Source organism: Corythoichthys intestinalis, chromosome 17, assembly GCF_030265065.1.
Source record: "Corythoichthys intestinalis isolate RoL2023-P3 chromosome 17, ASM3026506v1, whole genome shotgun sequence".
NCBI classification, from domain to species: Eukaryota; Metazoa; Chordata; class Actinopteri; order Syngnathiformes; family Syngnathidae; genus Corythoichthys; species Corythoichthys intestinalis.
The window spans coordinates 4,079,308-4,104,834 of NC_080411.1; the positions used below are offsets into that span (position 1 = coordinate 4,079,308).

The 25,527-nt window shown below is 41.3% G+C and overlaps 1 protein-coding gene across 4 annotated transcripts; it reads right to left on the bottom strand.

Moving 5' to 3' along the window:
- Positions 1 to 88: 88 nt before the first annotated feature.
- Positions 89 to 23,006, bottom strand: helq (helicase, POLQ like). 4 transcript variants are annotated; one of them, XM_057819726.1, is made up of 19 exons: positions 22,400 to 23,006; positions 18,993 to 19,141; positions 18,560 to 18,793; positions 15,728 to 15,906; positions 14,924 to 15,124; positions 12,958 to 13,030; positions 12,793 to 12,890; positions 12,638 to 12,736; positions 10,835 to 10,980; positions 10,264 to 10,503; positions 6,085 to 6,226; positions 5,923 to 6,027; positions 5,352 to 5,541; positions 3,460 to 3,617; positions 2,795 to 2,893; positions 2,548 to 2,721; positions 613 to 726; positions 404 to 538; positions 90 to 348 (listed from the first exon to the last, which is right to left on the bottom strand). In XM_057819726.1, the coding sequence occupies exons 1-19, from the start codon at positions 22,417 to 22,419 to the stop codon at positions 268 to 270; spliced, it is 2,637 nt and encodes an 878-aa protein (XP_057675709.1). In that variant the 5' UTR covers positions 22,420 to 23,006; the 3' UTR covers positions 90 to 267. The 4 variants fall into 4 exon arrangements, with proteins under 4 accessions (XP_057675710.1, XP_057675711.1, XP_057675709.1 ...); XM_057819725.1 differs by having other exon boundaries at positions 91 to 348; positions 18,993 to 19,146; XM_057819727.1 differs by lacking the exon at positions 22,400 to 23,006 and having other exon boundaries at positions 89 to 348; positions 18,560 to 18,931; positions 18,993 to 19,138.
- Between the last annotated feature and the right edge of the window lie 2,521 nt (positions 23,007 to 25,527).

Here is a 25,527-nt window from a genome sequence, read left to right on the forward strand (position 1 = left end):
TTATTTGATTCTGGTGTGTTGGCGGAAGGAGACATGGAAAACAAGCTGGATAGCGGCTCTTGAGGACTGGACTTTGGCACCCCAGGACTAGAGGATTGTATGTCTATCCTGTCGCTGTCAATGGCAGCCAATGAGTTAATACAAAATTCATTTTATTGATACCTAGAAAATAGATGAACATTTGAAAAAAAGTCATTGGAATAATAAAAGATTCTAACTCAAAAAGTTTATTTGTGTTAAAAAAGTGGTGACCACTGTTTGTGGATTTCAATCGGGTAAATCGGGTGGCGCTTCCAGCAGATGATCCGCTTCCTGCCTCAGCGTTTCCGCCTTCTCATTGAGCAGCATCTGAAACAAAGGCGGTTAACGAGCGTTTGGGGCCACGTGCTCGGGCCGCGCCCACCTTGGACGAGGCCACCATCTGATCGGCCTGCCTTCTACTGAGATGCGCCACCGTTCTGACCAGGACGGTTGGGTCAGCGTTGGCCAAGTGCGTCAGCGTGGGGTACCCGGCGGCGTGGAGCTGCTTGGCGCGAGCCTACGCGAATAAAACATTAACGTTAGCAAAACGGCAGTCATGGGGCGTGGGCCGCCACGCGCTAGCATGTTGACCTCAGAAACTCCCGCCACTTCCATGAGTGGGATAAGCTCTGCCTTGACGCAGTAACTGAGGCGTCGCGTCAGCGCCTCCAACAACGAACAGTACGCCCACAGCGAGTCCAGCTCCTTCAAAAAAAATAAAAATAAAAAAATAAGATAATATATACAGGTATACATATATACAGAGCCCCTAAAGGGAAATCAAAAGAAAAAAAATAAACTAATCTGGTGCGCACCAGACTGTTTCTAGTGCGCAACAGAAACTATCTGGTAAACATTAATATTTAGTATTCAAGCTAGCAGATTTTTGCAATGCAAGTTAGCCAATTGTTGTAAACTTTAGCATTATATAGCATTCAAGCTAGCAGATTTTTTGCAATGCAAGTTTGCGAATTGTTGTAAATATTAACATTATATAGCATTTAAGCTAGCGGACATCTACTATGCATGTTAGCCAGTTGTTGTGAACATTAACATTATATAGCATTTAAGCTAGCGGAAGTCTAACATGCAAGTTAGGTAGTTGTTGTAAAACATTACCATTATATAGCATTTAAGCTAACAGATTTTTGCAATTCAGCTAATTGTGGTAAACATTAGCATTATATAGCATTTAAGCTAGCGGACTTTTGCTATGCAAGTTAGCAAATTGCAACAATTGCATAGCCAAAGTCCGCAAGCTTAAATGCTATATATTGCCAATAATTAGAACAATTCACAAAAAACTCATTCTAATTAAGACGTAAAATTATAATTTAAAAAATATATATTTAAATATTTTTATTTAAAGAGTATGTGCTTTATGCATATACTGTGTGTATATATATATATATATATATATGTATACAGTACATATTTTAAATAATACACATCCATATATATATATTTTTAAATGAATACATTTTATCAAAAGAAATATTTTCGTAATTATTACAAATATACTGGTTATTTTATTTTGTAAAACAAATGTGTTTTTTTTTGTTTTTTTGTCATTTACTTTAACAAGTAAATGATCATAAAAATAATAGATATTAAAAACAAGATTTTCAAAAAATATTTAGTTTTTTTTAACTTTAAAAAATAGATTTTTGCCATTTTTACTTGGACGTAAAAGTATTTTATAAAAATATATTTAAATGACATTTTTTGTTTTAAAAGACAATTGCAAGTTACTTGTATATAAATATATACAGTTTATTTTTTAATTTACACATTTTATCTAAAGACTTTTTTTAAAATTACAAATCTATATATTTTTTTTACAAATTTGTATATTTAATTTAAAATTTTTTTTTTGTCATTTACTTTATAAGGATAATATAATAAGATTAAATACGAGATTTTTTTTCATATTACAATTTTTTTTACTTAAGCGGTCATTATTTATTTAGATGTAAAAGTAAATATTTCAAAAATATATTGAAATGATATTTTTTCAAAACATTTTTATTTTTTGTGTATATCAATATACAGTATATATCTTTATTTACACATGAAAATATAGATTTTTAAATTAATACATTTTATCTTGAGATTTTTGTAATTATTACAAATATATTTGTGTTTTTCTTTTTACTAACACAAATTTGCATATTATTTAATGAAAACATTTTTTATTGTCATTTACTTTTGTAAGCAAATGTAATAATCATTAAAAAAAATCTGTTTTTAAAAAAAATCTATTTGATTCTTTATTGAAAAATATTTGTGTGTATTTGAATATACATTTACACACACAAACACAAATATATTTGAAAAATGAATTTTTAGAACTTCATTTTTATAAATATTACATATAAAAAACATTTAAATATTGTTGGTGTCTTTTTAAATTAAAAAAATATACTTAAATAATTTGTTTAATTAAAAACAAAGATAAGTTTTTTCAATTTGAAAAAATGTATTTTAAAAAAGTTATTTGTATGTGTTTGTAGGTAAAGTCGTGACCTGCGTGAAGTGCAGCACGCAAGAGCAGAAGGCGGCGGACGAGCTGAGCAGCGATTGGACGAAGCCGCGGCTGAGCTGGAACTTTTGGGCCACGCCCCAAATGTCGCCGTCCTTCAGCAGAGCCAGCAGAACCAACGAGAGGAAGGCGCGCTTGGCCGCCGACACGTCGCCACTCTACGGAAACGTAAAAACAGAAGGCGGTGACGGGGAGCGCCTCCTGTTGGCGGCCAGCGACGGCTACCCGGACCTTGCCCACGCTTTGACCCGCCGCTTTCCTGGCCACCAAGCTTTCTGGGACGCCCACCGCCGCGCAAACTTTGAGCTCCGCCGACGACAACGACGCCATCTGCAGATGAGGGAATCGAAAATTTGAATCTTTTTAGATCATTAATGGGTACACATTTTCCATGTAAATTCCCTAATCAGTTCCAAGCCCCCAAATATTCAGACATACTTTATAATACACATCACAATTATATTATTGCAACAAAAACATAAAATCAGACTTGTGCATAATGTGAAAAAACAAGAATAAAGAGTATAGGTTAATACACTCATGTAAAGCTATTGGAATGAAGAGGATGCTGGGATACACACATACCCAGACAGTAGAGGTCCCTCTCAGCCAATTGGATGCCAGGAATGATAGACAATGGCCAATGGCAGAGCCGCTATAAGCATGTTACGTTCAGGAGCTGCGAGTACCATCCATAATGTAATTTTGCTGTTCGTATCCTAAAATTTCTTTCTTAACAAGAGGTAATGTTTTCCCAATTGAGGCGTGTCTTAACCTGAAAATTCTGTATGTAGGGACGTTCGTAAATAGAGGTACCATTGTACTTAAGATATCTTTGTTTCACATTCATTGGACGAACGGATAAGTGGACTGATGGTTTGTGTAGGTGAGCGCACCTGAGTGTAGAAGGTCATCCAGTCCGGCGTGCAGCCGGCAGCCAGGTCATATGGCGTGACCAGGAAGAGAAGGTGAAAAAGGCTATTGAGAACAAGGCCTTCCAGGCCTTTCTGGAGGTCCTGGAACAGGGCTTCGCTGTGGCTTACGTCCACGCAACCTGAACGAGCGCAGGCACGCGTTAGATTAACCTTTTAGAGGGCACTCATTGGCTGTAATTGCTGGCACGGGTTATCCAATCAATTGTGACTATATAGCATATAAGCTACCGAAATTTTGCTATGCAAGTTAGCCAATTGTTTTAAAAATTAGCATATGTAGCATTTAGGCTAGCTGACTTTTGCTATGCAAATTAGCTGGTTGTTGTAAACATTAGTATTATATAGCTTTAAGCTATTGTACTTTTGCTATGCAAGTTAGCCATTTGTTGTAAACATTTGCATTAAGTAGCATTTAAGCTAGCAGACTTTTGCTATTAAAATTAGCCAATTGTTGTAAACATTAGCATTATATAGCATTAAAGCTAGCCTACTTTTGCTACACAAGTTAGACAATTGTTGTAAACATTAGCATTATGTAGCATTTAAGCTAGCAGACTTTTGCTATGTAAGTTATCCAGTTGTTTAAAAAATTAGCATTATGTAGGATTTAAGCTAGTGTACTTTTAAATGCAACTTAGCAAATTGTTGTAATCATTACCATTATATAACATTTAGGCTGGCAGACTTTTGCTATGCAATGTAGCCAATAGTTGTAAAAATTAGCATTAACGAGCATTTAAGCTAGGGAACTTTTGCTGCGCAAGTTAGCCAGTTGTTGTAAACATTAGCATTATATAGCTTTTAAGCTAGCGGACTTTTGCTATGCAAATTAGCCAATTGTTGTAAAGATTAGCATTATATAGCTTTTAAGCTAGCGGACTTTTGCTACGCAAATTAGCCAATTGTTGTAAAAATTAGCATTAAAGAGCATTTAAGCTAGCGAACTTTTGCTATGCAATGTAGCCAATAGTTGTAAAAATTAGCATTAACGAGCATTTAAGCTAGGGAAGTTTTGCTGCGCAAGTTAGCCAGTTGTTGTAAACATTAGCAATATATAGCTTTTAAGCTAGCAGACTTTTGCTATGCAAATTAGCCAATTGTTGTAAACATTAGCATTATATAGCTTTTAAGCTAGCGGATTTTTGCTATGCAAGTTAGCCAATTGTTGTAAAAATTAGCATTAAAGAGCATTTAAGCTAGCAACTTTTGCTGCGCAAGTTAGCCAGTTGTTGTAAAAATTAGCATTACGGTATATAGCATTTAAGCTAGCGGACATTTTCCAGATATATTGTATTTCTGTCAATGTCCCTTTAGAGACTCCGAAATATTGTCAAAATTGTACTTCAGCATTGATTTCAATTGACAAACATGCATTTTGACATTTAATAATGAATAAATATATCATTAATTATTAACAACTGTGTTACTGAAATGAAAATAATACAATAGTTTGAGCCTTTTTTTTAACAAGAACTACAGCTCCCATAATTCTTAACGGCAAAACAGCATAATTACTCGCCCCAATGCGTCTCCCAATGTTAATTTTTTTGTCTGGTTATAATATCAAAACAGAGTTGTATAAGGAAAACATCGTATTTTGAAAGAGGTTGTCGTTTGGGCTGCTTTTTAATTCTACTGGCCAGATTTTATGGTATAATTGGCCTGGAAACTGTCATCCCCATCTGGCAACCCTGATTGTGGGCCATAACCAGAGTTTCAGATCAGTTTTTATTAATTTTGTTGTTGATGTGCTCACATAAGTCACACTTGTATAACAAATGTTACTATTGTGCCAAAATGGCAGTTTTTTATTTTTATTTTAAATGAACAAGCGTTCCACCCGACCAACCGACCTTTAAAGGCGGCCCTGCCCAAAGGCGTGACCTGTAGGTCGCCGTTTTGCACGTGAAGAACGCCTTTGAGCTGGAGGAGGCGGACGCCCCGCCGGACGGCATCCTCCACACATACGTCGGCGTGCTCACGTTGCACGAAAAGCAGCGTCCCGCGTGCAAAGTCTTCCAGGTGCTCCACGTGCGACGCCGCCTGTGGATCACATCATGACCTCAAATTAGCGAGCGCTCAACTACATAAGGCTTTTAAACGTTTTCAATGCTGCTGAAGATGACAGACGTCCAATCCCGTGGCATCCAATATTCCTTCGGCTGTCAGTCGAAATGAGTTTGTCGCTACGAGACGTCCAATCCATTTGAACTATGCTGTTAATGGCAGTCAATGAGTATATAAGGAAAATGCAAAAATATTCACCGTTCCCATCATGAGTAGTACAAAAGTAAATTTACAACATGACTACGAACATTTGTGGTGAGCTTTGGTCGTACAAAAACAAATCACTGAGTTGGATATTTTTCCAATCAAATATTGTATCTGGATACATTTCAGTATGTATACTTTTGACAAGCCTACTTTTAGTCCGACGAGGGATAGGATGAGGGCGTGTAGACTTTTGTGGTCGTCGGCGAGGAGCCGGCTGTAACAATTCTCCACGGGGGCGCACAGCAAGGCCTTGGCCTGAACACACAAAGTGTTAAACTGGGGCGCGACACGCTAACATGACGCTAGGTCTACCTGGTGCCGTTGCGCTTCCTGCAGGATTAAGATGCTCTCACCCTCGTGGTCCAGCCCCGCCCTGCCGGCGCGGCCCGCCATCTGCTTGTACTGACTGGTCTTGAGCGCTTCCTGAGCCACCAGCGGCGAGCGCACGATTACCCTGAGAACACGGCGGCGGGCAGTTTTAGCATGATATCGTCATCCTTTTCAGCGGCATTTTATCTTGTAAAGTTGCCCCTGTTTATTCCAGAAAAAAATTTTGTGTGCCTTTTCGCAGATAAATACACTTTAATCTCGTAATACGACGACTTTTTCTCGTAAAACCATATCAAACTACGTAACGTCTTTTTTTCTCATATTATTACGTAACATTATGACTTGAATCTCGTAATTTTACGAAGTACGACTTTATTCGCCTAATATTTTGATATTAAATTTGTAGTCTAATTTTTTTTTCTTTGAGTAGCCCATTCATGATCAACTAGGGCTGCAGCCATCGATTATTTTAATAGTCGATTATTCGATGAAGTAGTTAGTTCGAATAATTGAGTAATCGAATAAGGAACATACAAAAATTTGAATACCTGAGCTGAGCCTCAAACGGTACAAAAAATAAATAAATAAATGAGGATCTAAGTGCAACAACGGGCTAACTTGCATAGCAAAAGACCGCTAACTTAAATGCTATAAAATGCTAACGTTTTTTTTTTTTTTTTTACAATCATAGACTTCATAATGATATTGACAGGTCAGATTCCACCTTAAAGTAGAAGGCCATTCCACAATCCGCTTCACTTATTTGTAGTCGGTCGCAGCGACAAATGCAGCAACCAATGCCGGATTTAGGTTGGAAAAAGTATGAAAGCTGTACCACATATAAACAGGAAGGATTGTCTCAGGAGTGATTTGTTCGAGATTCAAGGTAATTATTAGAGACGTCCCCAATCGATTGGGTCCGATCACATTAATTTCAAAGTATCGGAATCAGCAAAAAAATATCGGCCATGCCTTTTTTTAATATATATATATTTTTTAATTAAATCGTTTTCTAATTGTATTTAACATTACAGACATAATGTGTTACACTCTTCGAGAGTCTTTAGTTTAAGCTTAAGGTAGGGTTATCAAATTTATCGCGTTAACGGCGAGAATGATTATTTTTTACATTTATCACGTTACAATATTTAACGCAATTGACGCATGCGCTGCATGACCCACTTACGCATTGTTGTGTTCAATCTATAATGGCGCCGTTTTACCCATACAGTATATAGAGCTAAAAGGAAGCGTAAAATGAGTAAAGTGAATTTTGGCAGCCTTTGGAACCATTTTTTAAATGGCTAAAGCCTTACAATCCCTCTCCCAATGATTATAATAATCGTGGGAAGCAATGTGGGGAAGAAAGGTAGTAGTTGATCTTTTTCTTAACCCCCAATGTTATTTTCCCAATGCAGAGAAGATATATCAATTGGTACCACGACGCACAGTCATGGTTGCACTTCCCATCACGCATTTGGGCAGAAGTTAAATGGCTACAGTATCATTTACTGAAAGCTCAACAAATACACTAGATGGCAATATTTAGTCACAATATACAAAGTCACATTTATCCTTTAAGAATTACAAGTCTTTCTATCCGTGGATCCCTCTCACAGAAAGAATGTTAATAATGTAAATGCCATCTTGAGGATTTATTGTTATAATAAACAAATACAGTACTTATGTACTGTATATTGAATGTATATATTCGTTCGAGTTTTATTCATTTTTTTCTTAATGCATTGCCAAAATGTATATGATCGGGAAAAAGTATCGGGAATGATTGGTATCGAGATCGGCAGCTAGCCAACTACTCAAACTAAAACGATCGGGATCGGATCGGGAGCAAAAAAACACGATCGGAACAACCCTAGTAATTATTACATTTTTCATATTCTCACAAGAATTTTTAATGTAAAAAGGTCTTTGTTGTAAGGCTGCCGCCACATTGTCTAACAGACTAGCATCATTCTTTGACATATTTACGTAAAATAAATGCTAACTGCTCGTTTTTTTTGCTCTTTTGACAAAGAGTGGAGACTAATTTACGTCTATATCTATAAAGAATTCAGGGATTTAAGCATTTATTCACAATAATTTTCACCGGAAAAGCTCTGTTTACATAAGGCGGTCGCCACATTAACTAACAGACTAGCATCGTGCTTCGACATATTTACGTAAAATAAATGCTGACTGCACTTTTTTTTTTGCTTTTAACCAAGAATCGAGACCGTTTTACGTCCATATCTATAAAGAATTCACGCATTTAAGAATTTATTCACAAGAATTTACAACGAAAAAAGCTGTTAACATAAGGCGGCTGCCACATTGACTAACAGACTAGCATCGTACTTCACCATATTTACATAAAACAAATGCTAACTGCCTGTTTTTTTTTTGTCTTTTAACAAAGAATCGAGGCAATTTTACGGCCATATGTATAAAGATAACAGGGATTCAAACATTTATTCACAAAAATTTCACCGAAAAAGCTCTGTTTACATAAGGCTGCCGCCACATTGACTAACAGACTAGCATCGTACGTCGACATATTTATGTAAAATGCTAACTGCAGGTTTTTTTTATGGCTTTTAACCAAGAATCGAGACTGTTTTACATCCATATCTATAAAGAATTCAGGGATTTAATCGTTTATTCACAAGAATTTTCAACATAAAAAGCTCGTTGTCTGCGATTCCACTCGATAAGCTTTGATGGCCACGGCAACAATGCAGGCCACCTATTAATCGGCCCCGCGCCCTGACAATATCATTATGAAGTCTATGTTACAATGCTCTTAACAAATGGTTCAATCGCATATTCCCACAAAAAAACGGCTAAATATACCTATAAACGAAATTATGAATGCATTAAAAAACATTAGCTTATGTTGGTCTTAACAGGGAGCAGCTGGATTCAGCCATGTGAAATGTTATGTCATATTCACTCTTGCCACTAAAGGGCAGTGTATTCACCCAAATAAATAAAACTAAATGCAAACTCTTTCAAAACAAACCTTTAAAATACCACTTTAATTAAAGGAATACTCTAAACAGCATTTTCCCCCCCCCCAATTGAATTACTTGAGTTAATCGATTAATCGTTGTAGCACTATAATCCAAATGCTTTAAAATAAAGTACAGTGGTACCTCTACATACGAATTTAATTCGTTCCAGGACCTTGTTTGTAAGTCGAAATGGTCGTATGTCGAGCAGGATTTTCCCATAGGAATACATTATAATTCCATTAATTCGTTCCAAAGCCTAAAAACATACACTAAATTCTTAATAAATACTGCTGGCACTGTTACAAATGGCAATTAAACATAGAAAAACAAATAAGTTATAAATAAATAATTCAGAATAATATAAGAAGAAGAAGAAGAATTAATAATTATTCCTGAAAATAATGTAACGAATCGGATTCTAATATGGCGGACACTTTTTACTGTCCCTGAACGCACCGCGAAGGTGACGTCTCCAGTGAGATAGGTCGGTGCGGTAGAGATAATACTTTCGTTTTCCTGAGAGCAGTCAACTGCTTAAGACAATGAGCGTTTTGTGTTGGATAAGTTCTTAAATAAATGATAAAAATGTGACAAAGCTGGCGATTTCCTTGGCAATGTTACCACAATAATAATTGTCACCTTTACTTATAAATAGTGGCGAACGGTGGTCATAAGAGGATCATGGAGCTGTATTGTTGAGCCAGTTCAGGGACGCGCACCCCAAGCTCATATTTTTCTATAACTTGCATCTTCATTTCAAAGGTAAGCATAACTTTTTTCCTTGTTTCTCCAACTGTATCAACTTTTTTTGAAAACTGTGTTGATTTATCACATAAGAAAATCCACCGTGGGTTCGTTTGCAGTGCTGTCATGTCGTCGTATTTCGAGCAACTCGTCGGATGTAGAAACAAATGGCGGCTCAAATTTTACGTCGGATGTCGAAAAGATCGTGTGTCGAAGTGATCGTATGTAGAGGTACCACTGTATAGCGGCCTTAAATGTCATTTTACAAACTCCGCTTTAAACATAGAAATTTTTTTCAAATCTTTTGAAAATCCCATATCGGCTGACGTCTATTTTTCATCTTTCCCGATTGAATATATATTTTAATAACCGATGGATCAGTTATAGGTGACGATGCGGCTCTGACCTCCGCGCCGGCAGGTTGACGCCAGCGGCCAGCGTGGACGTGCAGGTGATGAGGCAGAGAACGCTGGCGGAGTAGGCGTCTTCCAGCAGCTTCCTCTCGTCGGCAGTCAGGCCACCATGGTGGTAGGCTACGCCCAGCGGGACGGTCCTCCGCAGGACCGGACATACAGAGCCGCGGCCGCACTCCTCCAGCTGGCGCAGGAGGGCTTCCTTCTCAGCCTTCCGGTGTCGCAGGAAGTCCCTGCAGGGGACAGAGGAACGCCTGTAAGGATGGACATAACCGACTGCGGGGCCCAAAATGTAATGGAAGTGACCAAGCAACGACCCAAAACACCTGAAAGTGACTCATCAACAGAAAGTGACCTGACCAACAGGAAGTGACCCACAATTAACTGTCTGCCATTGACAACGAAGGATTTCCAAATCATTTAATCTGGGAAAACTTAATTTTCAGTTCCATTAACGACACTAGACATCCTCAAATTGATTCAATGTGTAATCAGGAAGAAAAATGCCCCAAAATTAATCGAATGTCGACAGTAAGTGACGCCTGGGAGAGCAAAGAGACTCACCGACGGAGGTACTTGCAAATCATGACAGCCACGTTCTCGCAGTTCTTCTTTGTCGGGCAGAAAACCAGGCAGGAATGTTGGGGGATCACCTCCGTCACCAGCGCCACGATGTGGTCTGGATCCGCCTTCTGCATGGCGCTCGAGTACTAAGCGCAAACGGACGCACGCAAGTGCCTTGTCATTACTTGGGATTGAGCTTTCGATCATTTTAGCAGTCGATTAATCTATAAAATAGTTCGGACAGATAATCGAGTACTTAATCGGACAAGGAACATTTAATGCATTGCAGAATGACTTTTAGGAAATGTAAAACAAAGGCTTGCCAAGATTGCAATTTCAAAAGAGCATTAAATGAGATTACAAAAAAAAATCCAGAGTGTTTCTTCAAACTATGTAAAATTGCACTTTCATTTAAAAATGAATTAAAATAGACGTGCTTAGCCACAAACTGTATTAAAAAATAATAATTAATGAGAACCTAGGTACAACAAGAGAACAATTGGCTAACTTTTACAGCAAAAGTCCGCTAGCTCAAATGCTATAAACTGCTAAAGTTTTTTTTTTTTTTTTTTTTTTACAATGCTCTTCAGAAATCGTTCAAACTCATATTCCCACCAAAAAAAAAAAAAACAAAACGGCTAAACATACCTATGAACTAAATTACGAAAGCATAAAAAAACATTAGCTTTAACAAAAAAAAAAAACTTATGTTGGTCTTAACAGGGAGCAGCTGGATTTACTCAACACTTTCAAAACAAACCATTACACAGCTACTCTAATTAAACAAATACTCGAAGCAGCAAAATTTGATTCCGAGCTTTTTTCTAATTGAATTACTCGAGTTTAGGGCTGCAGCTATCGATTACTGGTTGAATAATCGATGAACTAGTTAGTTCAAATGATCTAGTCATCGGATAAGGAACATAAAAAAATTAAAATACCTGAGCTGAGCCTCAAATGGTATAAAAAATACATGAGGATCTAAGTACAACAAAAGAACAATGGGCTAACTTACATAGCAAAAGTCTGCTAGCTTAAATGCTATAAAATGCCATTTTTTATATACAATGTTCTTTGAAAAATGGTTCAACCACATATTGCAAGAAAATACGGCTAAATGTCCCTTTAAACTGAATTACAAATGCATTAAAAAAACATTAGCTCAAAAAAAAAAAAAAAAAAAAAAAAAAAAAAAAAAAAAAACTTATGTTGGTCTTAACAGGGAGCAGCTGGATTCAGCCATGTGAAATGAGTTATGTCATATTCCTGGTTGTCACTGGAGGGCAGTGTATACACCCAAATCAATAAAACTAAATGCAAACACTTTCAAAACAAACCATTACAACGCCACTCTGATTAAACGAATACTCGAAGCAGCAAAATTTGTTTTAAAACTTTTTATATTGTCTTTGTATATTCTCTTTTTAATAAATATCTTAAGTGAAAAAACAAAAAGGAAAATAAAAATAAACTTTACAAATTTTGAAATAATTTGCAGTAAAATTAGCTTATTTTTCTTGATTTTTTCCCCCCAAGTGGGTTAAATTTTCAGATATTCTTCATTTGTATTATTAAAGATTTATTTTCTAATTAGAAAACAGTAAGTATTCCACTTTTTTTTAATTATTTCAAGTGTAAACCCAAAAAGGAAAAAAATAAAAGTAAATATGCATGCTTCATTTAGTTTTGAGAGATATCACTCTGGCTGTCCGTCCAAAATTGAAATGGGATTGAACGTCAGTCGCCGTCAATGGCACTGAAACACGACAGCCCTCCTGGTTAAAATACTTTAAACCCACGTACCTTCAACTCCACCCGACGACACAAACGAAAAGAGTCTTCCTCTTTGGAGTCAACCTCATAGATGCCGTCGCCCAGTTTCACGTACTCCTTCAGGCGCACCTGAAGGCGTTGTGAGATGAACCAACGATTTGGAAGCGCTACATATAGCGACTTACCGGTCGGAAGTCGTCGTGGTAGTTCTCGGCCTTGAGAAAGGTCTGCAGATCGCCGATGTTCCCTAAGGTGGCGCTCATGCCGACGATCTGCGTGCCGGCTGAAAAAAGAGCCGACGCGTGACACGACGCCGCGTGGTGGGCGTGGCGTGATGATGTCACACTCACGGCTTAGCCGCAACACTTTGGACAAGGTGATCTCCAGCAAAGCTCCTCGGCTGCCCTCGCCCAGCATGTGCAACTGCAACGGCAAACATTGCATTTCTACACCACGATGGCGGCCTTTGAGGGTGGCAGCGATCGAATGACGTCTATTGCCGTAAATGGCAGCCAATGAGTTAAAGTAAAAATATGTAAGTTTGGTGGCCGAAAATGGCACTACAACCAGGACCAAAATATTGATGCTGACAAAATCCTCTTTCTTCCCCTTTTGGCTGCCAGATAAGTACTTTGCAATGGAGGATCAAGCTGTGGTATCATACCATTGATACCAATGTTACCTTTCAATAAGAAACTACAAAAAGCAATTTCTATAGAATTTCTATAGAAATAGAAATATAGAAATTGCATGGGTAGCTTTGCTATGCTGGTCGGTATACAGTACCTTTAGTAAAATTACATTCAAGTACACACCCTTGTAGCACGCGCATACACAAGTGCACGTACTTGTACCACGCGCAAGTGCACGCACTTGTAGCACGCGCAAGTGCAGCACGCTAAAGTGCACGCACTTGTAGCACGCGCAAGTGCAAGCACAAGTGCACGCACTTGTAGCACGTGCACTTATAGCACGTGCAAGTGCAAACACAAGTGCACTCACTTGTAACACGCGCACTTGTAACACGCGCACTTGTAGCACGCTCAAGTGCAGCACGCTCAAGTGTAGCACGCTCAAGTGCGCGCACTTGTAGCAGGCGCAAGTCCAAGCACAAGTGCACACACTTGTAGCACGCGCACTCGTAGCAGGCGCAAGTGCTCGTGCTCGTAGCAGGCGCAAGTGCTCGTACTCGTAGCAGGCGCAAGTGCTCGTACTCGTAGCAGGCGCAAGTGCAAGTGCTCGTAGCAGGCGCAAGTGCATGTGCTCTTAGCAGGCGCAAGTGCACGTGCTCTTAGCACGCGCAAGTGCTCGTGCTCGTAGCAGGCGCAAGTGCTCGTACTCGTAGCAGGCGCAAGTGCTCGTACTCGTAGCAGGCGCAAGTGCACGTGCTCGTAGCAGGCGCAAGTGCATGTGCTCTTAGCAGGCGCAAGTGCACGTGCTCTTAGCACGCGCAAGTGCACGTGCCCGTAGCACGCGCAAGTGCACGTGCTCGTAGCACGCGCAAGTGCACGTGCTTGTAGTCCAAGTACACAGAAATACACTTGCTGTTAGTCCAAATACATGGGAGTACAAATACTTGTAGTACAAGTACACACAGTTGCAGTACATGTACACGCATGCACAGGTACTTGTGGTAAACGCACGCACAGGTACTTGTGGTACACGCAAGCACACGTACTTGTGGTACACGCAAGCACACGTTACTTGCGGTACACGCAAGCACACGGTACTTGCAGTACATGTACACGCAAGTACACATTACCTGCAGTACAAGTGCACACAAATATACGTTACTTGCTGTACAAGTACACGTAAACTTGCAGTACGCGCAAGTACAAGTACACACAATTACACATATTGTTGTTTAAGTACACACGAAAACATGTAACCTACTTGTTGTACAAGTACATGTAAGTACAAGTACTTGTAGTACAAGTAACCATAGGTCAGTGGAATGAAGTACATGTATAGTGCAAGTGCACGGCGTGTCCTTGTCTTATACGTGCAACCTTAGTTGACGAAGCCTACACAGCTCTGGCATCCTGGACAAAGAGAGAACTATCTAGTAATTGGCTGACTGGTGGAGGGAGGGCTGGAGATCCGTTATAAATGTGCTGAGTATCAACTTTTAAAATGGGAAAATCTGGGCTTCAACCATTGAAAACAAAACAAGTTTTTTAAAATGTATATTTGAATATTAGGGTCATGTAATGAACAATTGAAGTGCTAAGCTTACATACTGTTCCTTTAATGCAGAACGGAAAACGTGCAAAAAGGGGCTGACATATGGATGTGTTTGAAGGATTTCAGACTGACCTCATCAACCACGAGCAGTCCAACGCAGCGCAGCGAATCCTCCTCGATTAGCGCGTTGACGAGGGCGTGCGCTTTCTCGATGGTGGCCACGTAAAGCGAGCGCCGCCCCCTTCGTTTGACTGGAGGGAAGCGCCCCCTGCTGCCCGCGTACTCCTCAACCAGGAAGTCCAGCTCCAGCCCCAAAGCCGCCAGAGCGCGGACCTAAACGACAGAAATCCATCTGATTCACACAGCTCTACTGATACTTTTTGGTCATTTTTCTCTACCCCCCTCCCCCCAAAAAACAAAAACTTTTTTATTCTAATTGCCCAAAAACCAACTAAAAATTACAAGTGCGCCAAAATCAACAGTGACCCATAAATGCTCCAGAATCAACAGAAAGTTATCAAAATGTACAGGAAATGACCCAAAATATACAGACAGTTACACGGAAATGCCCCAAAAATCATCATCAAAGTGACTCAAAATCAACAGACAGCTAGCCGTAAATGCTACAGAAAAACCGAAAGCGACCCAAAATCAATACGAAGTGACCCCGGAAATGCCCCAAAATAAACAGGAAGCGGCCAATAAACAGGAAGTCTTCTGGAAATGGCCTAAAATTATCCAAATGACCAGGAAAGTACTCCCGAATTCCTCAAAACATGCAGGACGTGACCCAAAACTAGCGCCACCAGTGGAAGTAACCCAAAAATGCCCCAAAATTAATAGAAAAGGACCCAAAATTGACAAGAAGTGACCCATGGAAGTTCAGTGGGCATTTTCTCTCTTTCCTTTTTTCCCCTTCCCTGAAATGGCATTTACCTTCTCTTGGACTAGGGCGACGTACGGCAAGACGAAGACGCAGTTGTTGTTCCTGCAAAGAAGCTCGCGGATCATCAGGAGCTCGGCCACCAAAGTTTTGCCGCCGCTGGTGGGAAGCGTGTAGATTAAATTCCTCCTCCGGGACAGGCAATCCAGACGTAAGCACGTCTCCTGCCACGCTAGCAACAGGCACATTAGCCAATTAGAATACAAGAACTCATTTAAAAGCTGCAAAATACACATAAAACTTACTCAGACTTTAGTCAAACTCTATTCAAATATTTCGTTTAGCTCAAGAAAAACACTGGATGGCAATATTTAGTCACAATATACAAACTATCAGCGGTCTCGTACGTTGTGAAGACAGCACTGAAATTAACGTGAATCACAATAGATTCAGTCTAAAAAAATAAACAAAAAAACAGGGAACTAGGGTCAGTCGAGGGGCAAAACGCACTCATTGGCTTGATGTATCATTAATGTAAAACTCTCCATTGACACCTTGTGGTGTATTTACAGTGCCTTGCAAAAGTATTCGGCCCCCTTGAACCTTGCAACCTTTCGCCACATTTCAGGCTTCAAACAAAGATATAAAATTTTAATTTTTTGTCAAGAATCAACAACAAGTGGGACACAATCATGAAGTGGAACAAAATTTATTGGATAATTTAAACTTTTTTAACAAATAAAAACTGAAAAGTGGGCGTGCAATATTATTCGGCCCCCTTGCGTTAATACTTTGTAGCGCCACCTTTTGCTCCAATTACAGCTGCAAGTCGCTTGGGGTATGTTTCTATCAGTTTTGCACATCGAGAGACTGACATTCTTGCCCATTCTTCCTTGCAAAACAGCTCGAGCTCAGTGAGGTTGGATGGAGAGTCTTTGTGAACAGCAGTCTTCAGCTCTTTCCACAGATTCTCGATTGGATTCAGGTCTGGACTTTGACTTGGCCATTCTAACACCTGGATACGTTTATTTTTCAACCATTCCATTGTAGATTTGGCTTTATGTTTTGGATCATTGTCCTGTTGGAAGATAAATCTCCGTCCCAGTCTCAGGTCTTGTGCAGATACCAACAGGTTTTCTTCCAGAATGTTCCTGTATTTGGCTGCATCCATCTTCCCGTCAATTTTAACCATCTTCCCTGTCCCGGCTGAAGAAAAGCAGGCCCAAACCATGATGCTGCCACCACCATGTTTGACAGTGGGGATGGTGTGTTCAGGGTGATGAGCTGTGTTGCTTTTACGCCAAACATATCGTTTTGCATTGTGGCCAAAAAGTTCAATTTTGGTTTCATCTGACCTGAGCACCTTCTTCCACATGTTTGGTGTGTCTCCCAGGTGGCTTGTGGCAAACTTTAAACGAGACTTTTTATGGATATCTTTGAGAAATGGCTTTCTTCTTGCCACTCTTCCATAAAGGCCAGATTTGTGCAGTGTACGACTGATTGTTGTCCTATGGACAGACTCTCCCACCTCAGCTGTAGATCTCTGCAGTTCATCCAGAGTGATCATGGGCCTCTTGGCTGCATCTCTGATCAGTTTTCTCCTTGTTTGAGAAGAAAGTCTGGAAGGACGGCCGGGTCTTGGTAGATTTGCAGTGGTCTGATGCTCCTTCCATTTCAATATGACGGCTTGCACCGTGCTCCTTGAGATGTTTAAAGCTTGGGAAATCTTTTTGTATCCAAATCCGGCTTTAAACTTCTCCACAACGGTATCTTGGACCTGCCTGGTGTGTTCCTTGGTTTTCATAATGCTCTCTGCACTTTAAACAGAACCCTGAGACTATCACAGAGCAGGTGCATTTATACGGAGACTTGATTACACACAGGTGGATTCTATTTATCATCATCGGTCATTTAGGACAACATTGGATCATTCAGAGATCCTCACTGAACTTCTGGAGTGAGTTTGCTGCACTGAAAGTAAAGGGGCCGAATAATATTGCACGCCCCACTTTTCAGTTTTTTATTTGTTAAAAAAGTTGAAATTATCCAATAAATGTTGTTCCACTTCACGATTGTGTCCCACTTGTTGTTGATTCTTGACAAAAAAATTAAATTTCATATCTTTATGTTTGAAGCCTGAAATGTGGCGAAAGGTTGCAAGATTCAAGGGGGCCGAATACTTTTGCAAGGCACTGTAAATCACAACCTTACCTGGTTAGAGTGACTGTGAAGTACGGTAGCAAGGCCTAGCAAGGCCTGCAACGTCAACTATGACGAGCTACTAGTTTTTTTTATTTAAAATTTTACAAAATTAATGTAAACGAAAACATAAATAGGGTTTTAATATCAAATTATTATTATTACTCGTACCAACATTTATCTTTTAAGAACTACATATCTTTTTATCTGTGTTTCCCTTTAAATACCCCAAAATAACTATCCAAAAAGTCCAAAAGTATTGTATTTTGTTTAATGATGGGAGATACACTGCCCTATGTTGGCAGTGTTGGGTCTGGCTGGACTGTCGCCTTATGACTGAGGAGCAGACTCTTGTCAAACATGAATAAAGGACAGCTGGCTCTGGTTTGGCCTGCACAAGGCCGTAAGTTGTTTCAGCTAATTTATGTTTGTGTATGCATTTGTAATTAAGTTTACAGATACCGTTTGTTGAGTTACATGTGCGCGATTTGCTATGATAATTGTAAATATGTTAGCATTCATAGCATTTAAGCTAATAAAAAAGTAAAAAAATAATATAAAGAGAATGGCTACGACAACTCAAAGAAGTAAATTTTCATAAAAAATTACTCAACTAAATGTGAGGGAGTACATGTAAGTATCTGGACATGTCATGTTAAGTGAGTACACGTGACGTGAGTACTCACCGTAGAGGCTTCGTATTCCCCTGAGCGTGAAGAGGAGCTCTCGGACTTTGCTGGGCAGCCCGAAAAACGGCCCCAGGTCGTCAGCGCGCGCCTCCACGGCCTCGGCGGCGTCGCCCACCCGGCTGCTAAGCACCGCCTCTTTCATGGCCACCGTTCGAGAAAGTCCAGTGGCCGCCGCCGCGTTACATCGCAGCGCCGTCTTCATACGCTCACTCACGCTCCTCCTGGCCTCGCCTGAGACGGACGGCAGCAAACGGTCACGTTCGGGCGGCACTTACGCCGACGGACGTCCTATCTTCGACATTGATGGAAAGACATTAACTCGTCGGCCCTCGGTTCAAAGGGCGCGTACGGCTACTGCCGTCGACGGAACTGAAACGTCATCGTCCGCATTTGATCGCGGCTCAGTTGGCGATTTGTGGCGCAGCCCTACTTTGCACTTTGCGCTTCTTGGGCTCCTGGCAGTCATCATGCGGTGGCGGCGGGTCGGCCGAGGCTAGCGCGTCGGCCTGTTCCAGCTTGGCCAGCAGGGACGAGTCCTCCAGGAGACTGTCGTAGTCTCCGAACAAGTCCTCGCTGTCACTGCACTGATCAACAAGGAGACAAGAGTGTGAATTGAGGATGTCCCCCCACATTTGATCAAGACGACGTAATGACCCCTGATATAGCATATCATTAATTGGGTTCATATTCGTGAGAAACGTAGTCCAGAGTCCCATTCACCCAATCTGTTTGGTCTTCCCGAGAAAAAACAGTGTACATGCAGGTTATGCTGTTATATTGTCCCTACCAATGTTGAGACCAAACCTACGCCATTTATATTTGTATATTAGCCTGTTTGTACTTTTACTTTTTTAGGGCTCAAAAAGACCCCTTATGATGAGCAACATAAATGAACTCCAGTTTCCCTTGCCCGGACGCGGGTTACCGGGGCCCCCCTCTGGAGCCAGGCCTGGAGGTGGGGCTCGAAGGCAAGCGTCTGGTGGCCGGGCTCAGCCTGAAAAGGCAACGTGGGTTCCCCTTCCCATGGGCTCACTACCTGTGGGAGGGGCCAAAGGGGTCGGGTGCGTAGGGAGTTGGGCGGCAGCCAAAGGCGGGGGCCTTGGCGGTCCGACCCCCAGCTGGAGAAGCTCACTCTTGGGACATGATGTGACCTCTCTGGCAGGGAAGGAGCCTGAGCTGGTGTGTGAGGCAGAGAAGTTCCGACTAGATATAGTCGGACTCTCCTCCACACACAGCTTGGGTTCTGGTAACAATCCTCTCGAGAGGGGTTGGACTCTCTTCCACTCTGGAGTTGCCCATGGTGAGAGGCGCCGGGCAGGTGTGGACATACTTATTGCCCCCCGGCTTGGCGCCTGTGCATTGGGATTTACCCCGGTAGACGAGAGGGTAGCCTCCCTCCGCCTTCGGGTGGGGGGACGGGTTCTAACTGTTGTTTGCGCTTATGCACCGAACAGCAGCTCAGAATACCCACCCTTTTTGGAGTCCTTGGAGGGTGTGCTAGAGAGCGCCCCCTCTGGGGACTCCCTTGTTCTCCTCGGGGACTTCAACGCTCACGTGGGCAATGACAGTGAGACTTGGAGGGGCGTGATTGGGAGGAACGGCCCCCCTGATCAGAACCCGAGTGGTGTTCTGTTATTGGACTTCTGTGCCCGTCACGGTTTGTCTATAACGAACACCATGTTCAAACATAGGGGTGTCCATATGTGCACTTGGCACCAGGACACCCTGGGCCGCAGTTCGATGATCGACTTTGTAATCGTGTCATCGGACTTGCAGCCGCATGTTTTGGACACTCGGGTGAAGAGAAGTGGAGCTGTCAACTGATCACCATCTGGTGGTGTGTTGGCTCCGATGGCGGGGGAAGATGCTGGCCAGACCTGGCAGGCCCAAACGTATTGTGAGGGTCTGCTGGGAACATCTGGCAGAATCCCCTGTCAGAAAGAGTTTCAACACCCACCTCCGGCAGAACTTCTTCCTTGTCCCGGGGGAGGTGGCGGACATTGAGTCCAAGTAGGCCATGTTCCGCACCTCCATTGTTGAGGCGGCCAATCAGAGCTGTGGCCGTAAGGTGGTTGGTGCCTGTCGTGGCGGCAATCCCCGAACCCGCTGGTGAACACCAGCGGTAAGGGATGCCGTCAAGCTGAAGAAGGAGGCCTATCGGGCCTTTTTGGCCTGTGGGAGTCCGGAGGCAGCTGACAGGTACCGGCTGGCCAAGCGGACTGCGGCATCGGCGGTCGCCGAGGCAAAAACTCGGACATGGGAGGAGTTCGACGAGGCCATGGAAAACGACTTCCAGACGGCTTCGAGGAAATTCTGGTCCACCATCCGGCGAATGAAGAGAGGAAAGCAGTGCACCATTAACACTGTGTATAGTGAAGATGGTGTACCGCTGACCTCGACTCGGGACGTCGTGAGCCGGTGGGGAGAATACTTCGAAGCCCTCCTCAATTCTACCGACACGCCTTCCTTTGAGGAAGCAGAGTCTGGGGACTCCGAGGTGGCCTCTTCGATCTCTGGGGTTAAAGTCACTGAAGTGGTTGGAAAGCTCCTCGGTGGCAAGGCCCCGGGGGTAGATGAGATCCGCCCGGAGATCCTAAAGGCTCTGGATGTTGTAGGGGTGTCGTGGCTGACACGTCTCTACAACATCGCGTGGACATCGGGGACAGTGCCTCTGGATTGGCAGACCGAGGTCGTGGTCCCCCTTTTTAAGAAGGGGGACTGGAGGGTGTGTTCCAAATATAGAGGGATCACACTCCTCAGCCTCCCTGGTAAAGTCTATTCAGGGGTGCTGGAGAGGAGAGTCCGCCGAGAAGTCGAATCTCGGATTCAGGAGGAGCAGTGTGGTTTTCGTCCCGGCCATGGAACAGTGGACCAGCTCTACACCCTCGGCAGGGTCCTCGAGGGTGCATGGGAGTTCGCCCAATCAGTCCACATGTGTTTTGTGGATCTGGAGAAGGCGTTCGACCGTGTGCCTCGGGGAGTTCTGTGGGGGGTGCTCCGGGAGTACGGGGTACCGAGCCCCTTGGTAAGGGCTGTTAGGTCCTTGTACGACCGGTGTCAGAGTTTGGTGCGCATTGCCGGTAGTAAGTCGAATTCGTTCCCAGTGAGGGTTGGACTCCGCCAAGGCTGCCCTTTGTCACCGATTTTGTTCATAATTTTTATGGACAGAATTTCTAGGCGCAGCCGAAGCGTCGAGGGGGTCCGGTTTGGTTACCTCAGCATTGAATCTCTGCTTTTTGCAGATGATGTAGTGCTGTTGGCTTCATCAAGCCGTGACCTCCAACTCTCACTGGAGCAGCTGAGTGTGAAGCGGTTAGGATGAAGATCAGCACCTCCAAATCCGAGACCATGGTCCTTAGTCGGAAAAGGGTGGAGTGCCCTCTCCGGGTCGGGAATGAGCTCCTGCCCAAAGTGGAGGAGTTCAAGTATGTTGGGGTCTTGTTCACGAGTGACGGTAGGAGGGGGCGGGAGATCGACAGGCGAATCGGTTGTTGTCTCTCGGCTGGCCTGGGAACGCCTTGGGATCCCGCCGGAGGAGCTGGTTGAAGGGGCTGGGGAGAGGGAAGTCTGGGCTTCCCTGTTAAAGCTGCTGCCCCCGCGACCCGACCCCGGAACAAGCGGAAGATAATGGATGGATGTACTTTTATGTGGTGCACTTCATGGCAAAGCTCTAAATCTCGTTGTAGTAGTCTGTGTAATGACAATAAAGGCTTTCTACTCTGCTCTTAAAATCAAATGGACTTGCATGCAAAAAATGTCCCCATATTTCTAGATCATGGACTTGGAATCATCATGTCGTTCTGAAACACAAATCATTACATGATATATTTATCATACCTCAGCGTGTTGTTTGTCATTCATCATGTTGAAGGACTTTCCCCTCCTTTTTTCTTCTTTCACGTCATCATTTGGAATGGCTTGGGTGCACGTGAGCAGCAAGAAGCTCCGTGCTCCAAACAAAAGCAAGCTAACGAGATAAAAACATGTCTAATAGCTGATACTGGTCAGTTATTGTTGTTGACGTTTTACGTGATGGTAAAGCGCAGAGTACGAGTACGACTTTTAGTCGCATTCAAAATAAAAGAATGTTTCTACAACTATACCGTCTTTTAACTTGCTTAGCAGCCACAAACCTTTACCTGCGAAACATTTAGCGTTACAAAATGTTCATTTAATTTGTTGTTTGGGTTTTGTGAAACTATAAAAACACAAAGGCGTCGAGCTGTTTAGCGTAGCGAGAGGAAAATCGGCTGCCTGAGTGGCTCAGGCTCACTTCTGGGTTGATTTGTTGCCGGTTCAGGGTTGCCAGATCGGGAAGCCATTTTCCAGCCCAATAAAACTCGCCCCGTTCAATAAAAATTAGGCCAAATGATATGTAGATTTGTGTCTTTATTATTAAATAAATTTAAAAAAGTGTTTGAATGCAAAAATAAATTTGGGACTAAAAAAAAAAAAAAAAAAAAAAAAAAAAAAAGCATTTGAAAATTATTTTTCTGTGAATTGTTTTTTTTTTTTTTTTTTGGAAGTTTTTTGTTTGTTTTTTTTTTAATTGAAACTTTTTTGATTGAAGTAATGTTGTTTTGCGTTTGGGCCGCATTTTGGCCCAGACATTTGTGTCTTTATTGTTCAATCAAAAAATAAGTGTCTTTTAACAAACAAAATATTTTCAAAAGAAAAATTACTTTAATAAAAAATAAATAATTTCAATCAAAAAAGCCGCCTCAATAAAACAAAGTGAATGCAAAAAAATTTGAGACAAAAAAGCATCTAAAAATATTATTCTTTGAATGTTTTTTTTTTTTTTTTTTTTTTTTTTTTTTAAGTAATGTTTTGCATTTGGGCCACATTTGGGCTCGGACATTTGTGTCTTTATTATTCATTCAAAAAAGTTGCTATAAACAAACAAACAAAAATTCAAAAGAAAAAAATTACTTCAAACAAACAAAAAAAATTCAATCATATAAAAAGTTTTTGAGTGCCAAAAAATATTTGCATTTGAACACTTAATTTTTCATTGAAAATGTATTCTTTGATTGAAGCAATCCTTTTTATGTTTGGGCCATATTATGAGTAGGACATTTGCGTCTAAATTATTCCAGCCTAAAAAAACGTTGCATCAACCGAAGAGATTAATTATTTGCAAAAAATAAAATTGCCTCCCCTAAAAATAATATATCTAATTTTTTAATATTATTTTTATTCTATAAAAAAAAAAAATTTTTTTTTGATTGAAGTGCAAAATGTTTTCAAGTCACTTTTTTAAGTGGAAAAATTTTGAACGCACTTTTTTTGATTGAATCATTTTGACACAAATGTTGCAATTTGCTATTGGTCAGACATGTTTGAGTGACAAGTGGCTACACCAACGGCGTATTTCTGAAAAGCCTGAAGCATCATGCCTACTACTTGTCGGGCCGCCCCAAGCCATCAGCTCGAGCCCCAGCCGAAAATAGCGCGCCTCAGGCGGACAATGGGCCCCCTCGCCGGCTTGCCGTACTATTACAACAAAAAAAGTCCAACAGTTACTACGAGAAAAAGTATTACCTAACATAGCAGCAGTGTTGTTAATAACGGCGTTACAATATAACGGCGTTACTAACGGCGTTATTTTTTTCAGTAATGAGTAATCTAATTAATTACTTTTCTCATCTTGGCAACGCCGTTACCGTTACTGAGGCGGGAAAGGCGTGCGTTACTATGCGTTACTAAGTTGGTTGAATAAAAAAAAAGCCTTGAGAGAAACGGACTCACGGGGACGAGAGCAGAGCAGTAGTGGGGAAGACGCCGTTGCAACCGCGATGCTAGGTGGCTCCAATAATACCTGACTGCAGCCATAGCCGACAAACTACGCCCACATGACACGGTAGATATCATATTATAGAACTAGATGCAGATGACAGACACTGCTGCATTGCGAACATGTTTTAAGGACTACATGCGTTTGTAAACAGCCGCCATCTTAAAGCAGTAGACCTCTCAGGAAGGCCCTGATGTAGAGATCCTTCCTAGCTAACCTAAGTAATTTTTTTTAAATCTAAAATGCTCCTAAATCGGCAAAATCTTAACTTAAATCTATCTTTAAATGATGAAACAGTTTTAAAACTTACACATGTTTAAAGTAGACAGAAGGGAACTAATGCAATAACGGGAGAAATTTTAACAACTTTAACGATTGATTCACAACTTTAAATGACTTCCACACATAGCAAAGGTTACTAGCTAGTTATCGCAATACCCTTGTGTCTAGTTAAGTGGAGGGTAAAGAATTGGGCTTGGGCCAACTGTCCCCCAAACCCTTTAAGCTTCACATTGTGTGACCTGTTTTTTTTTTGTTTTTTGCTTTTTTTTTTTTTTTTGGAGAAAAAAAAAATATCACTAGTTACTTTGCCAAGTAACTAATTACTCTTACATTCAGGTAACTGAGTTACTAACGCAATTACTTTTTGGGAGAAGTAATTTGTAACTGTAATTAATTACTTTTTTTAAGTAAAATTAACAACACTGCATAGCAGTAATGTTGTACCTTACCTCCAAATCAGAAATGACATGCAGTTCAGCGCTCATGCACTGTGAGGCGCTAAAATCCTTGTTCAGTAACTGTTGTGGACTTCATCCAAGTTCAACAATTAAAACTAATCAAAACGTTTCCTTCCAAAACCGTCGAGCATTGTCAAAAGTAGCCTAAATTTGATCAACCCAACCAATGCATTACTCTTCCGCCGTCAGTCTTTGAAAATAGCCCAATTGAGCTTGAAGCCACCCAATCTGGCAACGCCGGCTGGAGACTGTCTTTTCCCATCCGGCAAAAACACAATTTCAGCTCACACTCGTGTTTTTTGTTTAAGTCTGTAGGAAAAAAAAAAAAGTATTGTAATTGTATTAAACAAAAGCATATATCAGTACAAACATTAGAAACAAAAACAGTAGAAAAACAGCAACGAAATCGAGAGAGTGACGAAATCCGG

Excerpts from the sequence above, each read along its gene's own strand:
- helq (XM_057819725.1), bottom strand. The coding sequence starts at position 22,426 with ATGATGAATGACAAACAACACGCTGAG. Across the intron at positions 12,891-12,957 it reads CAAAGTGTTGCGGCTAAGCC|CCGGCACGCAGATCGTCGGC; the intron begins GTGAGTGTGACA and ends CTCTTTTTTCAG. Across the intron at positions 349-403 it reads AGATGGTGGCCTCGTCCAAG|ATGCTGCTCAATGAGAAGGC; the intron begins GTGGGCGCGGCC and ends CCTTTGTTTCAG.